Source organism: Schistocerca gregaria, chromosome 4 (assembly GCF_023897955.1).
Source record: "Schistocerca gregaria isolate iqSchGreg1 chromosome 4, iqSchGreg1.2, whole genome shotgun sequence".
NCBI classification, from domain to species: domain Eukaryota; kingdom Metazoa; phylum Arthropoda; class Insecta; order Orthoptera; family Acrididae; genus Schistocerca; species Schistocerca gregaria.
Window position 1 is genome coordinate 654,746,955 of NC_064923.1, and position 16,777 is coordinate 654,763,731.

Consider the following 16,777-nt stretch of genomic DNA (forward strand, 5'->3'; position numbering starts at 1 on the left):
TGACTTGCCATTTATGAGCTATGAAAAGTAGCCATAGCCCTATAAATATTGATTTACGCGAAAAAAATTGCTCTAAGCACTATGGGACTTAACATCTGAGGTCATCAGTCCCCTAGAACTTAGAACTACTTAAACCTAACTAACCTAAGTACATCACACACATCCATGCCCGAGGCTGGATTCGGACCTGCGACCGTAGCGGTCGTGCGGTTCCAGACTGAAGCACCTAGAACCGCTCGGCCACCGCGGCCGGTGATTTACGTGAAAAAGTTTTCATAACTTTGAAATACCTTTAACTTTTGTCTGTACATCGTTTGACTCTCTGCAACATGGTTAAATCATCCTCTATAGTTTAGTTCCATAAACTGCAGGTTTTCTGAATCTTTTAGATTATACTCGGTGGGTGGAGACAACATGGGACCCCAGAGGTGTCGGCGTCAGGCTCGGTGGTACGAGATATGGCAGCGGTGGATGTTGGACTACCAGATGATTATGAGCGTGTGTAGCGAAAACTTGTGCACAGGTGAAAAGTTTTCACCGAAGTGTGCAGTAGACATAGAAACAATACAAGAACAATGGTACTCCTCTCTTTGCTGGTGTGTTGGCAGATATACAATGAGAGTAGCAGAAGTGTTACATGTATAACATTGGATGAATATGTTTCTGTTCACATTTTATTACTTGGTCATCTGTGCTAGCTCTTAAAGTACGTAAAAGGACTTAAGAAAACCTGAGTAAGAGTTTCCCATGGTCGGACAGAAGGCGTCTAAAGTATGTCGCAGCCGTAAATATGGGGGAGCTGACGGTACAAAGTCAGTCGACTGGTTTGACAACATGTAACTATACTTTATAAGAAAGCTGCCTGGTAAGCAACCCCCATTATGCTAAAAGGGAACATCCGCACATGATGTTGCCCCAGACCACGACAGACTCACCTCCCCGCTGAACCCTGCTTGTCTGTTATATACGATGATGCCTTCATTACACATTCATCATCAGGCGACAGAAAAGTGTTGCACTCAACGGTGAAGAGGACCCGCTACCACTGATCACATTCCATTCTGGTTTATCTTCAACTCAAAATTTATCCGCAGCCTAGTACTAAGCGGTACCATTGCTCGTAGTGGACGCCTAGACGCCAAACTGCAGGTCTGGCGGCGTTTAGTTACTGTCTGAGTAACAGCCCTCCCAGCTGACTCTAAAAAGGAAACATGCATCCTCTTCAGGTTTGTAGGCATAGGAAATTAGCTGATGTTGACCACGGATTATGGCTAAGAGGAAGCTCTTCAATATTTCGGTGTCTCAAGGTAGCGGTCGAAATTTTGGTGACGTCGCTGAGGTGTACGTCGCTTTGGCGGTCGTCTTACCGCGCTGGCAGCCCTTCTTGCCGTTAAGTGAGAATACACCAAAGTCTAAGCTTGTAATAACCCTTCGGGTATGTTGGCGGGATAGAGAACATATGTGCCGGCCGCGGTGGTCTCGCGGTTCTAGGCGCGCAGTCCGGAACCGTGCGACTGCTACGGTCGCAGGTTCGAATCCTGCCTCGGGCATGGATGTGTGTGATGTCCTTAGGTTAGTTAGGTTTAAGTAGTTCTAAGTTCTAGGGGACTGATGACCACAGCAGTTGAGTCCCATAGTGCTCAGAGCCATTTGAACCATTTTAGAGAACATATGCAAACAGCATTGCCCAACTCACAAATGGAGACACAACGTCGGCTATCTATCTACACAATGTGGTCAAAAGTATCCGGAAAACTGGCTGAAAATGACTTACAAATTCGTGGCGCCCTCCATCGGTAATGCTGGAATTAAGTATGGTGTTGGCCCACCTTGATGACAGCTTCCACTCTCGCAGGCATATGTTCAATCTGGTGTGGAAGGTTTATTGGGGAATGCCACCCCATTCTTCACGGAGTGCTGCACTAAGGAGAGGTATCGATGTCAGTCGGTGAGGCCTGAGACGAAGTCGGCGTTCCAAAACATCCCAAGGATGTTCTATAGGATTCAGGTCAGGACTCTGTGCAGCCAGTCCATTACAGGGATATTATTGTCGCCTAACCACTCCGTCACAGGCCGTGCATTATGAACAGGTGCTCGATCGTGTTGAAAGATGCAATAGCGTCCGCAGCTCGTGGTCGTGCGGTAGCGTTCTCGCTTCCCACGTCCGGGTTCCCGGGTTCGATTCCCGGCGGGGTTAGGGATTTTCTCTGCCTCGTGGTGATTGGGTGTTGTGTGATGTCCTTAGGTTAGTTAGGTTTAAGTAGTTCTAAGTTCTAGGGGACTGATGACCTCAGCTGTTAAGTCCCATAGCGCTCAGAGCCATTTGAACCAAAGATGCAATAGCCATCCTCGAATTGCTCTTCAACAGTGGGAAGCAAGAAGGTGGTTAAAACACGAATGTAGGCCTGTGCTGTGATAGTGTCACGCAAAACAAAAAGGGGTCGAACCCCCTCCATGAAAAACACGACCGCACCATAACACCACCACCTCCGAATTTTAGTGCTGGGACTACACAGTGGCACTACACTACTTGCAATGGATCCTGATGCAGTTTGGAATTCCTGTGTGACGATCTTGATAGATGTCTGCCTATTACACATTATGACCCTCTTCAACTGTCGGCGGTCTCTGTCAGTCAACAGATGAGGTCGGCCTGTATGATTTTGTACGTGTCCCTTCACGTTTCTACTTCACTATCACATCGGAAACAGTGGACCTAGGGATGTTTAGGAGTGTGGATAGCTCGCGTACAGACGTATGACACAAGCGACACGCAGTCGCCTGACAACGTTCGAAGTCCATGAGTTCCGCGGAGCTCCCCATTCTGCTCTCTCACGATGTCTAATGACTACTGAAGTCGCTGATATGGAGTACGTGGCAGTAGATAGTAGCACAATGTGAAAAACGCACATTTTTGGTGGTGTCCGGATACTTTTGCTCAAATAGTGTATATGTATTGTATAAAGGGCAATGTCTCACTGACTCATCACTGCCCAGTCAAAACCACCAAGGATAGAAAGTTGAAATTTGCAGCGGATGTGGATCTTACACTGTAAGCATCGTTTAAGAAGGGATTATTACAAATTCCACTCCCAAGGGGTGAAGTTCGAAACCAAAACTACGAAAATTGGTATCTGGTTACTCTGTTAGAAATTTAAAAAAGTGCGTTTCAGGATCTTTGGAAATTCAGCCACTAAGGAGTACAATAACAGGTGAAGGTTTTTTTTTTTTTTTTTTGAAAATAATTCGTTATTAAAGAATAACTAAGGCATTTTTACGGCTACATCTATGAAAATTGGTATATGACTTCTCGGTCAGAAATATAAAATACTTGTTTCAGTGGTTTTGGAAATTCAGCTCCATTTGCGAGTGGAATAGAGGATGAAATGCTTTGTGAAATTATTTTATTATGAAAGCATTTTCAACGCTAAATCTATGAAAATTTGCTATCCCTATCAGGAAAATATACACGTTTGACTGTTTTTTGTAAATTCAACCCCTGAGAGTGTGAATTAGGGGATGAAAATTTTTAAGAAAATACTTCCTTAAATTAAAAGAAAAATAACGCTAAATCTATGAAAACTGCTCTTTCACTTCTCAGTTAAATATACAGAAATTAGTGTTAGGGGATGAAAGTTTCTATGGAAATACACTATCGGCCATTCAAATTGCTACACCACGAAGCTGATGTGCTACAGACGCGAAATTTAACCGACAGGAAGAAGATGCTGTGGTATGCAGAAGATTAGGTTTTCAGAGCATTCACAACAGGTTTCCGCCGGTGGCGACACTTACAACGTGCTCACATGAAGAAAGTTTCCAACCGATTTCTCATACACAAACAGCAGTTAACCGGCGTCTTCTGGTGAAACGTTGTGGTGATGCCTCGTGTAAGGCGGCGTACCATCACGTTTCCGACTTTGATAAAGGTCGGATTGTAGCCTATCACGATTGCGGTTTATCGTATCGCGACATTGCTGCTCGCGTTGGTCGAGATCCATTGACGGTTAGCAGAATATGAAATCGTTGGGTTCAGGAGGGTAATACGGAACGCCGTGCTGGATCCCAACGGCCTCGTATCACTAGCAGTCGAGATGACAGGCATCTTATCCGCATGGCTGTAACGGATGGTGCAGCCACGTCTCGATCAATGAGTCAACAGATGGGGACATTTCCAAGACAACAACCATCTGTACAAACAGTTCGACAACGCTTGCAGCAGCATGGGCTATCAGCTCGGAGACCATGACTGCGGTTACCCTTGACGCTGCATCACAGACAGGATCGCCTGCGACGGTGTACTCAACGACGAACCTGAGTGCACGAATGGCAAAACGTCATTTTTTCGGATGAATCCAGGTTCTATTTACAGGATCAAGATGGTCGCATCCGCGTTTGGCGACATCGCGGTGAACGCACATTGGAAGCGTGTATTCGTCATGGCGATACCGGCCTGATGGTACGGGGTGACATTGGTTACACGTCCCGGTCACCTCTCGTGCTCATTGAAGGCACTTTGAACAATGGACCGTACATTTCATATGTGTTACGACCCGTGGCTGCCGGCAGAGGTGGCCGAGTGGTTCTAGGCGCTACAGTCTTGAACCGCGCGACCGCTACGGTCGCAGGTTCGAATCCTGCCTCGGGCATGGATGTATGTGATGTCCTTATGTTAGTTAGGTTTAAGTAGTTCTAAGTTCTAGGGGACTGATGACCTCAGAAGTTGAGTCCCATAGTGCTCATAGCCGTTTGCCCCGTGGCTCTATCCTTCATTCGATCCTTGTGAAACCCTTCATTTCAGCAGCATAATGCACGACCGCATGTTGCAGGTGCTACACGGACCTTTCTTGATACAGAAAATGTTCGACTGCTCCCCTGGCCAGCACATTCTCCAGATCTCTCACCAACTGAAAACGTCTGGTCACTGGTGGTCGAGCAACTGGCTCGTCACAATACGCCAATCACTACTTCTAATGAACTGTGGTATCGTGTTGAATTTGCATGAGCAGCCATCCAAGCTCTGTTTGACTGAATGCCCAGGAGTATCAATGCCGTTATTACGGCCAGAGGTGGTTGTTCTGGGTACTGATTTCTCAGGATCTACGCACCCAAATTGCGTGAAGATGTAATGACATGTCAGTTCTAGTATAATATATTTGTGCAATGAATATCCGTTTATCATCTGCATTTCTTCTTGGTGTAGCAATTTTAATGGTCAGTAGTGTATCACCACAAGAACGGAAAATTTGTGATTAACAAAAACCTTGGACTCCAGCTACCAGAACCGCCTTTTGGACAGAAGTACATTTGGAAAAGACTACGCTTCTATGGTCTTAATTAGAGTGAAGGTGTAGCAATTAGTGAGCAACACTAAAAAACAATTAGAGCAACACAAAAATATTTGCGCAGACCGTGCCAAGCAGCGGGCGCTAAGCTGGTTGGTTCAGAGTTTACTTTCAGCTCCGTTACGAAGTTGGTCGTACGTAACGAATTCCTGTAATTCCTGAGGAAGAGTTTGCGCGGGCACCTGCTAGCAGGGCGTCGGCCAGGTCCTGGGCGGCGTCTGCGCTGGCGCCGGAGAACCCCTGAGCGTCGGCCAGCACGAGCTGCACCAGCGCGCTGTGGGCGGTCACGTCCACGTTGGACGCCCAGGGCACCACGCCCTCCGGCAGCAAACGCGCCAGCGTGCGCCGCAGCCGCTGCAGCCAGAACGCGCCCATGTCCACGTCCAACAGCAGGTACGCCCCTGCAAACACAGTCCAACTCACAATATGCCTGCTATTCTCTACTGCCGGGGGGAAGAGTAACGCGAAAGTCCATCTATACTGAGGTGGGGTAGCGACAAGCTCATATACACATGGCGGTAGTATCGCCTACACAAGGAATATCTAATTCATCACTCCTTCAAGTAAATGGTTCAAATGGCTCTAAGCACTATGGGACTTAACTTCTGAGGTCATCAGTCCCCTAGAACTTAGAACTACTTAAACATAACTAACCTACAGACATCACACACAACCATGCCCGAGGCAGGATTCGAACCTGCGACCGTAGCGGTCGCGCGGTTCCAGACTTTAGGGCCTAGAACCGCTCGGCCACAGCGGCCGGCATAAAAGGGCAATGCATTGGCGCAGCTGCCATTTTTCGAGGGTCACTCTAAAAGAAATGCAAACTATTTTTTTAAACCCATCTTTTATTCTACATTTTTGAAAGTTTTACAGTGTGTAGATACATCATTTAGGAACAATATTTTCATTTCTCCACATAATTTCCATCTCTCTCAACTGCCTTACGCCATCTTGGAACCAGCGCCTGTGTGCCAGCGCACTAAAATTCTGGACCAACGTATTGGAGCCACTGTTTGGCAGCGTGGACAAGGAAGTCATCATCTTCAAACCTTGTTCCACGAAGAGAGCCTTTCAGTTTCCCAGAGAGATGATAGTCACTTGGAGCCAGGTCAGGACTGTAAGGCGGGTGTTTCAGTGATGTCCATCCCAGTTTTTGATCGCTTCCACGGGTTTTTGACTGACATGTGGTCGTCCATTGTCGTGCTTTTGCCGATGTGGTCGAACACGACTCAGTCGACCTTGAAGTTTCTGCAGTGTCGTCACATATACATCAGAATTTATTATGGTGGTTCCACTTGGCATGATTTCCACAAGCAAGACTCCTTCGAAATCGAAAAACACCGTTGCTATAACTTTCCCAGCAGAAGTTGTGGCTTTGATTTTTTTTTTTTTTTTTTTTTTTTTTCTTGGGTGAATTTGTAGAATGCCACTCCATCGATTGCCTCGCCATCTCTGGTGAAAAATGATGCAGCCATGTTTCATCACCTGTCACAATTCTTCCAAGAAATTCATCTCCACCATTCTAGTACTGTTCCAAAAGTTCGCTGCATATCATTTTTCTTTTTTCTTTGTGAGTCACTGTCAGTATCCTGGGAACCCATCTGGCACAAACCATTTTTAACGCCAACACTTTCAGTATTCTGCAAACACTTCCTTCCCCTATCCCAATGCAGCGTGACAATTCATTCACTGTGATGCGTTAGTCAACAGTCACCAATTTGTTAACTCTCTGCACATTGTCTGGAGTGTGTGCAGTACGAGGCCTGCCGTTGGCAGGACAATCCTCAATATTGCCGTGCCCGCTTTCATCACGTAACCTGCTTGCCCACCGACTAACTGTACAGCGATCGACAGCAGCATCTCCAGACACCTTTTTCAACCTGTTGTGATGTTTCCTACTGTCTCGTTTTCACAGCACGGGAATTCTATGACAGCACATTGCTTCCGACGAACGTCAAGTGTAGCAGCCATCTTGAAGACATGCTGTGACGGCGCCACTCACGGGAACAGGTTGAACTAAGTTTGAAAACAAGCGGGAAGGATGTATCTACACACTGTAAAACTTTCACATATGGAGAATGAAATCTGTATTTTTACAAAAATTGTGTGCTTTTCTTTTGAGGTGACCCTCATACTCACGAGATTCGCGTGAAAAGGTTTCAGACGTGACTAAGGCAGCACAACAGGAATTAAAAGACTTTGCATGCGGAGTAGCACTTCGAGCTAGACGCATGGGACTTTTCATTTCAGAAATCGTCGGGGAATTCAGTATTCCGCCATCCACAGTGTCAACAGTGTGCTGAGAATACCATACTTCAGGCTTTACCTCTCACCGCAGACAATGCAGTGACCAAAGGCTTTCACTTAACGGCCGAGAGCAGCGGTTTTTGCCTAGAGCTGTCAGTCACAACAAACACACTAACAGACTGCATGAAATAACCACAGAAATGAATGTGGGACGTACGATGAACATATCTGTTAGACAATCTAACGCTTTCTTGGACGACAAGAGACTGCTGTGTTAGGTTGCACGGCTTAGATGTCTCTTCCAGTTGACTCAGGCCTGCAGCCGATCCTCTTGTTTGGGTCATCAGCTACGTCACCCTCACCGTTTAATTCTTCTCTGAAGACTGTATCAGGTTCAAGGGAATAATACTGACAAACTCTCTATTCTTGAAATAAATCACGTATTCGTAGAATCTTTTCAGTTCAACAAGAATATATTTTCAACTCTAATCCCCAAAGTAACAATTATTTTGTACAAGCTCCAGCAAGCCAACTGATACCAAGATAAATGTCAAAATCGATAAAACACCCATACAGTTACTTACGTGCTGCCTCATGCCAAGACATGAAGTAAGAATCTCTGTAACAACCGTAATGACACCACAAACCACGGAACGTTATAAAAACACTCTTTGTCTTTTTTGATATAAATTCCAAGGCGCTGCTGGTAATCGCTCGTCTGTCGCAGCTCCTGGCTTCTCTTGACAGCTGTCCCTCCTGCACACGCAGATAAGTGTGGTGCAATAAAAAGGCTCGCTGACCCTCGTCATTAAAATATCGGGTGTTCGAGACGGCGGAGAGCCAAGTGTTTCTAGAATTTACCCCGAAATTCTCGAATGACTACAACAGTGCGGCGAAATGCGGCGTTAATGGGCTATGGCAGCAGACGACCGACACTAGTGTCTTTGCTAATAGCGCGACAACCCCTGCACCACCTCTCCCGGGCTCGTGGCTATATTGGTTGGCCGGCCGGAGTGGCCGAGTGGTTCTAGGCGCTACAGTCTGGAACCGCGAGGCCGCTACGGTCGCAGGTTCGAATCCTGCGTCGGGAATGAATGTGTGTGATGTCCTCAGGTTAGTTAGGTTTAAGTAATTCTAAGTTCTAGGGGACTGATGACCTCAGAAGTTAAGTCCCATAGTGCTCAGAGCCATTTGAACCATATTGGTTGGACCGTAGACGACTGGAAAGCAGTGGTCTGGTCAGATGAGTCACGATTTCAGTTGGCAAGAGCTGATGGTTCTGTTCTAGACTGGCGCAGACCTCACGACGCCATGGACCCAGGCTGCCAACAAGGCGCCATGTAAGTCGGTGGTGGCTCCATAATGGTGTGGACCGTGCTTACATGAAATGGACTGGGTTCTCTGGACCAACTCAACTCCTTGGAGACCATTTGCAGTCATTGATGGTCTTCATGATCCCAAACAACGATGGAATTTTTATGGATGACAGTGCGCCGTATTATCCGGCCACAATTGTTCACAATTGGTTTGAAGAACGTTCTGGGCAATTGTAGCGAATGATTTGGCCTCCAGATCGCACGACGTAAATCCCACCGAACACTGACGGGACATAATCGAGAGATCTGTTAGTGGACAACTTCCTGCGTGAGCAACACTTCCGCAATTATGAACGGCTATGAAGGCAGCATGGCTCAGTATTTGTGCAGGGAACTTCCATCGAATTGCTGAATCCGTGTCACGTCGAGTTGCAGCAGTACACTAGGCTAAAGAAGGACCGAAACGACGTTAGGAGGTATCCCATGACTTTTGTCACCTCATTGTAATACGAGGTAAGCACATCTGGAAAAAAAGGAGCCACCCTAATATCGTCTAATGCCGCGTTTAACCTTGATATGGATCTCAGTTTCGTGGGGCAGAGAGTCGTCAAGTTCCTTTATGTATGTCATGTCCAGCTGAAGCCATTCCTTGATGATGTGGATCTACCAAGCTGCGGGGATAGTAACTCCTACATTTCACCCCCTGTTCCAAAACTGAAACGGACATTTTCTGTACGAATAGAATAGGATGACTTAGAAAGGCTGTCGAGGTACGATAGAATGCTTTAGTGTTTGTCATACTAAGAACCTATGTATCTAGGTATGCGAACCTGGCTTTTGCAGTTTTGGAAGACGAGAGTATCCACAGCATGCTCATCATGAAAATATAAATGAATGGCCGAGATTGTTGTAATAAACATCCTGGTTCATTTTCACGAGTGAGTGAGCCGAACTCACGCTACGAAAACCAATCCCGGTACTTCACACAACCACCGACAGCCCGAAATACGACCTCAGCACACCCCAGGTTACGCGCCTCATTCGATCGTCGGTGCACTCGACGCCTTGCATCACATGAAAATAAGCAAAAATCATTACTTGTCAGACCACACTGCACTCCAAATTTTGTGTTGTTTGGAACATTGACAAAAATGGTTCAAATGGCTCTGAGCACTATGGGACTTAACTGCTGAGGTCATCAGTCCCCTAGAACTTAGAACTACTTAAACCTAACTAAGCTAAGGACATCGCACACATCCATGCCCGAGGCAGGATTCGAACCTGCGACCGTAGCGGACTCGCGGTTCCAGACTGTAGAGCCTAGAACCGCTCGGCCACTATGGCCGGCCGGAACATTGACAGCGTGCAGCTTTATGTGTTGCTGTGACCAACTGCCTTTTGAGAAATGCATGACTCCAAATGTACACTGCACAAAGTTTCTTTCCATATTTTCACTTGGAAATCGGTTTAGATTGGCTTTCACTAATGGTAGAAACTACTGTCGGGCTTTAAACCCATTGTCACAGACAAAGCCTGACACTCGTCTCTGTTCCATGTCAGTTAGGATCTATATACGACCACTGTTGTTACGCCATGTTAGATGGTTGCGATAGCCACACCACTCCTTGTATACAAGTTGCACAATCTCGTCGACACACCAGCAAACTGGGCAGTTCCATTCACCGTGTCGTCAGGGGCAGCTCCAAGCACGATAGCGTCTGCTTGCCATTTTGTCATGCCTTCACGCCGACCCTCATCGGCATGGTGATTCCATACAACCAACTGCCATATACGCACACTTCAGTGCAATGACGTACGTACATGAAGGACGGTCACATGACTGTTATCTACCAGCTCTCGTCTACAGAGCTCCAAAACGACCAATGTGCTTTTTTCACGAGGTGACATCACTCCGTGGTCGACGACCGAGCCAATCCCTTGGTGCAACAACTTTATTGTTGCACTGAAGTGTGCGTATATGCCAGTTGGTTGTATGGAATCACCATGACGTATCACGGAAGCTCAACTAGTGGCAGTGCTGACACACTGGCCCACCAGTTGGTGTACTCAAAGGTGTGTGGCCGCTGGATTCCTCGCCACCTGACGGAAGGCCATGAAGGGCAACAAAGGACCATTTGCGCGGAGCTGCTTGCGCGTTACGAGACTGATCGTGAAAATTTTTTGTCGAACTTCGTCAAAGGCGATGAAACAAGGGTTCTTCACTTCAAACCGGGAACAGAGCGACAACCCATGGAGGGGCGCCACACAACCTCTCCTCTGAAGAAACAGTTCGGAGCCGCACCCTAATCTGGTAAAGTCAAGGCAACGACCTTCTGGGACTCTGAAGGGCTTAATCTGTTTGATGTCCTCTCTCATGGTGCAACGATCAGCTCTGAAGTGTGTTGTGCGGCATTGAGGACACTGAAGAAACGACTTCAAAATGTTCGTCGCCACAAAAATGTAAACGAACTCCTCCTTCATTACAACGTAAAGGCTGGTCAAAACAAAAGAAAAATCAAAGAAAATTTCTGCAGAAACTAAAAAGTTTATGCATGTATATCATGGACCATTTAGAATAGTAAATAAACCTCATGCAAATGCCTATCGTTTGGAATATCCAAAGAGTAAGAGAGAACTAGGTCTAAGAAATATTGTGGATCTAAAGGAATTTAAAATTAACAGTAATTAATTACTGTAGGGAGTCTGCCACTCTTTGGCGGATACACGGTTTGGCGTACCGTGCAGTCCCAGCTGGATGAAACTTTATTTCCTTTTCAAGTTTCATTCCCTTCTTCTGGTCTATCATAACAGGTAAGAATCACATATGTCTTCATGTTGTATATATGCTATTAGGTTTTAAGTATTCTTAGTAAGGATCTACCTAGTGAATGGCAAAACAAAAGTCTGAGTACCAATAAGAGGCAAACATGGCTAAAATAAATAAATTAAAATATTTCATGTAATTGTAAAGGGTTAGAAACTACAACTAAGAGAGACACTTTGCAGTATACGAAGTACGGTATGAATATGAATAATCCATGAGATTATGCAGAAGGTAGTATGTTGCTAGAAATAAGGTTGTCTGAAGGAAAACAGCGTAAGAAGGTAATGCTCATAGAGGCAAGCAATGGCGTTTTAGAATTAAATAAATGGAGATGTGTGGAAGTGGTGTGAGGATCGCACCAAATATATAGAAACAGGACGTCAATAGGCTGACAAAAGGAAAAGGGAGAAAGAAGTGGAGAAATGAAGTATTTTGAATCTGGAAGAAAAGGGAGAAAATGAATAAGGTGAAGAAGTGAAGTAAGTAAATTGAAGTAAATGATGTAGGATTAAAGAATAATTCCCTCACGTCTCGTGAAATGGTGAAAAACGCTAAATCTTGCTTGAGGCAAATAAATAGTTAAACAGACAACAGAAACACACAAATATTGGAAAATGCAGAAATTTGGAATCGGTATACTGAAAATAACTAATTTCTTTAGTAATTCATACAATAAAGCAAAGTGCTGGTCAGCAAATGACTTCTTTGATGAACTAATCCATACGATAATTAAGCCAGAGTACATTAAAACTAAAAGGTTACTCAATTTTCTAAGTTGAAGCAAGATCTTAATATATTAATTTGCTAAAAGAATTTTCACTATTTAGGAACCTAAAAGATTATTTATGAAAGAAGAAAGTAGGAGCTATTGTATCAGATACGACTTAGTGCTAAATGTCTTTCTGACAACTTCACAATTAGCAAAATAGTGCCAGAATATAAACTATAAAATGTACTTTGTCCTACCTTAGATATAAGTTGAAAACAGAAACTTAGACTGTATTGTCTGTTTCTCAGGGACATGCAGGCTGCATGAATGACTGACAACAAGCGGTAGGGAGATTGGAAGTAGAGACGCAAACCACAGTGAATACAATTTCCTCCCACAATTTTGTCAATCAGTGAAATTAAATGAGTGTTATAATAGGACACCCACCACAGTGCCGAGTATTATAGTAAAAGAAAAATGTGAGTGCGTTGCAGTGATAAAAGTCGTGTGTATTTTCTTTTTCAGGAAGAGACTGATTTAAAAAAAAAAATAACTATTTTGTAACCATTGAAAAATTTATATTTCCATGTAAATGTATGTAAATAATTTGTGAATATCTTCTGTACTAGGTTTTCTATGTGTATATGAGTATGGTTATTTTGTGTATGTAGTAATAAGGAATTTCCTAAGAAGAAGCAACTTAAGTTGAAAGAGGTATACTAAAGTAATCCATCGCTTGTTTGTTCTTTTAGAAATTTAATTTTGTTCAAAAATAGATTTTCACGAAAATTAAAAAGGGGGTGATGAAGCAAAGCAAGCGCTGTATCATGTATAAGATACAGAGGCGAGCGAGTGCACGGGACTTACCCTAGTTCACTGCTAGTAGCGTCACGTCATCGTAACGCGCCTGCATATAGTATTGCACCACATTTAACATAAAAGTAAAAATTAAGATTTGTGTGTAAAACTTTGTTAAAGTATAGTTCTATGTAATAATGTTTCAGGTAACAAATCTTAATGTTATAAAATTAGTAGTTTACGTAAAATTCACGTTTTGAAAGAAAAATAGGAGGCGCTAAATAATGACGCTAGGAAGCCAAAATTTGGTGAGAAGGTGCAGTAAGAAGTCATTAATGAGTGGTGCTGGTTTCCAAAACCATAAAACTAAAATTGACTCCAGAATCCGCGTTTTTCGGAAAAATCAGAGGCGCGAAATAATAGAGCTACAATATTGAAAATTGGTAGGATGCTTCAGTTCACCCTAATAATAATAATGGAAATACCACAATCAGTTACCTCTTCTAGTTTTTTAGTAATTTAGTAAAAACTACTTTTGTGAGTAAAATGTACATAAGCATTATAGATTAAGTACTTTAAATTTTAATGATAAAACAAATTCTTTAAGACCAATGATCAGATAGGACAATTAACAAAGCTACACCAAGTTTTAGTCTTGTAGCATAATTAACAGCTGATACAAGTCTTGATAAAGCTATGGTTCAGAGGTAACAATCTACCGTTGGTTCCATTGTAAAAATTCTAGAGAGTAAAGTTTTAATTTTAGCGGGCTGAGATTTTCTACGTGCTTCTGTACTGCTCAGATGTATGTATACAAAAATTGAGAAGTTTGTAAAGCTATTATTAAATGTGATATTTAAGATTATGTGCCTGAGATAGCGATCATTTGGAGGCTGCAGGCATCTGCATAGGAACGAAAAGAACAGATGCTCTCTTGGCGGTACGCGCCGGAGCTATATAAAAAGAGCGGCAGAGGCAGTAGGAAGCTCACTCCGCATTAGACCAACGCCTAGTCCACGCGAGCTTAACGCCCGATCGCGCCTCGCCTCGGGTGACGTCATAGCGGGCTGCGACATGCGCGTACTTAGCAATGTAAACGGACATTGAAAATCGCGAGGACTGTACACCGTCCTGGATCGTTTAGACTTCGGTAACAAACTGTTATTGTGCCGTCCGTGTGAAGTATAATTCCGCGTGGCAAGTGGTGACTAACTCCACTTTTAAGGCGAGCATTAATCTTTTTTTTTAACATTATTGCGAACTATTAATAGAGCACCGTTAGTTAGAGTAATGAACTATTCGGGAGGAACTTGCTGTAGAAGTCGCCTCTGAACTATTAAACGATTGGCTGAATTAACAATATTTAATGTCTTTAGCATTTTCAGAAGTTTCGAGTAATTTGTGTGAGCCTTTAAGATAATAAAATCTTGTTTGGAACTTTAAATTTTATTGAAGCAGCCCTAATCCCGTGAAGAACTATGGATATTTTTCGTTTAGCTGGGCTGTACAGGAATGTGGCCGTGCAGACTGGGAACTAAGGTCAGTAAGTTTCCCTTCGCTTTCTGACTGGCCACCAAATTAGTTGCCAGGCTCGCGTGATTTAAGGTGGCAATGTTCAACTTTCATTCAACATTAAACAACGACTTCTTCGCCGTCCCACATATGTTGCATCGGCAATAGTCTGTTACGTGAAATGAACATTCAAACAACTCAGACGTCGACTTCTTCGCCGCCCCACATATGGTGCTTATCGGCCGGGAAAACTGAATTAAAAGCAAATAAAAGTGCTCGATGTGTGAAAGCGATTGGTATAAATTAACGAACTCGGTAGGCAATAACAGGACACTGAATTGAACTAGTGTGGGAACAGTGTTACCAGTAAAGGCGGGTGTAGTGTATAAACAATAAGTGTCTACCGCTGTACGTTGGTTAGTGACGATGGTGAGGAAGGCGACGATGCTGGATCGCGGCTGCCGACGGCGCTGAGACTAAAGGAAGACGGTGCGTCATCGCGGAGCTGCGCTGATCTGCGAGACAGCTGCCGGCTGCGCCGAGCGGTCAACGGTGCCTTGCTGCCCCCCCCTGGAGCTATTGCAGTAGGCGATTCCTGTGGCGGTACTCGACGCTACAGCTGCTGCTGCTGCCTTCAATACGTCGCGACGCGTCGCATCACGATTGCTGGTACACCGCGACGACATCATTCGTCGAAATCAAGCATTTAAGTTAAGTCAAAGACTTTTAAAATATTTATTAACTGCTGCTAACAAACTAAAAGATATGGAAAGTAGTGTACATTTCAGAAGGGAACCGGTCTCTGACCAAGAATCCTCAGGATCAGGAATTGAGTTTAATGAGGATGGTTCCATTAATCCCTCAAATATTGAACTAGAACGTAATTTGTCACCAGTAAATTATGACTTTAATTTAAATGAGAGTGCAGGGATGCAATCAATAAGTGAAATAGAAGTCAAAAGGGAGCCAGTAGAGTTGCTAACTTTGTCAGGTAGTGAAACTGAGCTCAATATATCTCCAGCTCAGTCAAGTCAAGAGATACAAAGTATCAAGGTAGAAGCTCCGGATTGGATGCAAATACTGTTTGCCAAACTCGAATCAAACCAAAATAAAATTGAGGCTAAAATTGAAAATAGTAATAAAGAACTAAAAGAAGAACTGCAATCAAAATGGAATAGTTTGAATTATAAGATAGATGCTATTCATCATGACATTCAAGTAAAAGTAGGGCAACAGTTAACTAAAATGCATAGTACTTTCAAATGTGAAATAGATCAAATTCAAAAAAATTATCAAGAGGCAGATGAACTTTTGGAAGTGAGGTTGTCCGAAAGATTGAGCAACGAGTCCAAACTTTGCTCTGACAAAGTTAAAGAGGTACAAATTAAAGTAGATACTTGTCAGAAAAACATTGAGAAAGTAAAAGAAACCTGTACCGAAATTCGTGGTGCAGTGGAACAAAGATGTTCTGCCAGGATAGAAGCAGTAGAGTCACAAGTAGAGGAATTAAATACTAACATTGCTAACCTAGAAAATAGAGTAACCTCTGTTAATTCTAGTCATTCTACTGTACAGCATGTGACTTCAGTTGACGCCGCTTTTATAGGGTGTCGACAGTTTTTGCGCTTTGATCCTGATAAGTACATTCACCCTCTTGAATTTTGGAATGACTTTGAGGATGTTCTCCCCAACACTTGGTCAGAAAGAGAAAAAATTTCATTTATAAGAAGTCATTTGTCAGGTGATGCTTTGCGATGGTCCGCGGATGTAATGATCAAATGTAAAACTTTATCTGAATTTAAGTCTGCATTTCTCAACGAATACTGGTCACATAACAAACAAAATGATGTGTTAAGGGAATTCTGGAGTGGTAAGAAGTTTTTCCCAGGGCGTGAATCAGTAAAGGATTTCGCTAGGAAGTGGGTTTCAAGACTGTCACATTTGACAGAAAAGATGAAGCCAGATATGATCATTATGGGTTTAGAAGGTAAGCTGCCGTGGTACTGGCAGAAGAGGATCATTT

General features: G+C 43.8%; 1 protein-coding gene across 1 annotated transcript in view; it reads right to left on the reverse strand.

Moving 5' to 3' along the window:
- The window catches only part of LOC126267403 (protein amnionless), a 122,890-nt gene that overhangs the window by 39,818 nt on the left and 66,295 nt on the right, over nucleotides 1-16,777 (reverse strand). The window contains exon 5 of the mRNA XM_049972631.1: nucleotides 5,528-5,746. Within this exon, the coding sequence (XP_049828588.1) occupies nucleotides 5,528-5,746 (219 nt within the window). The remainder of the gene's footprint in view (nucleotides 1-5,527; nucleotides 5,747-16,777) is intronic.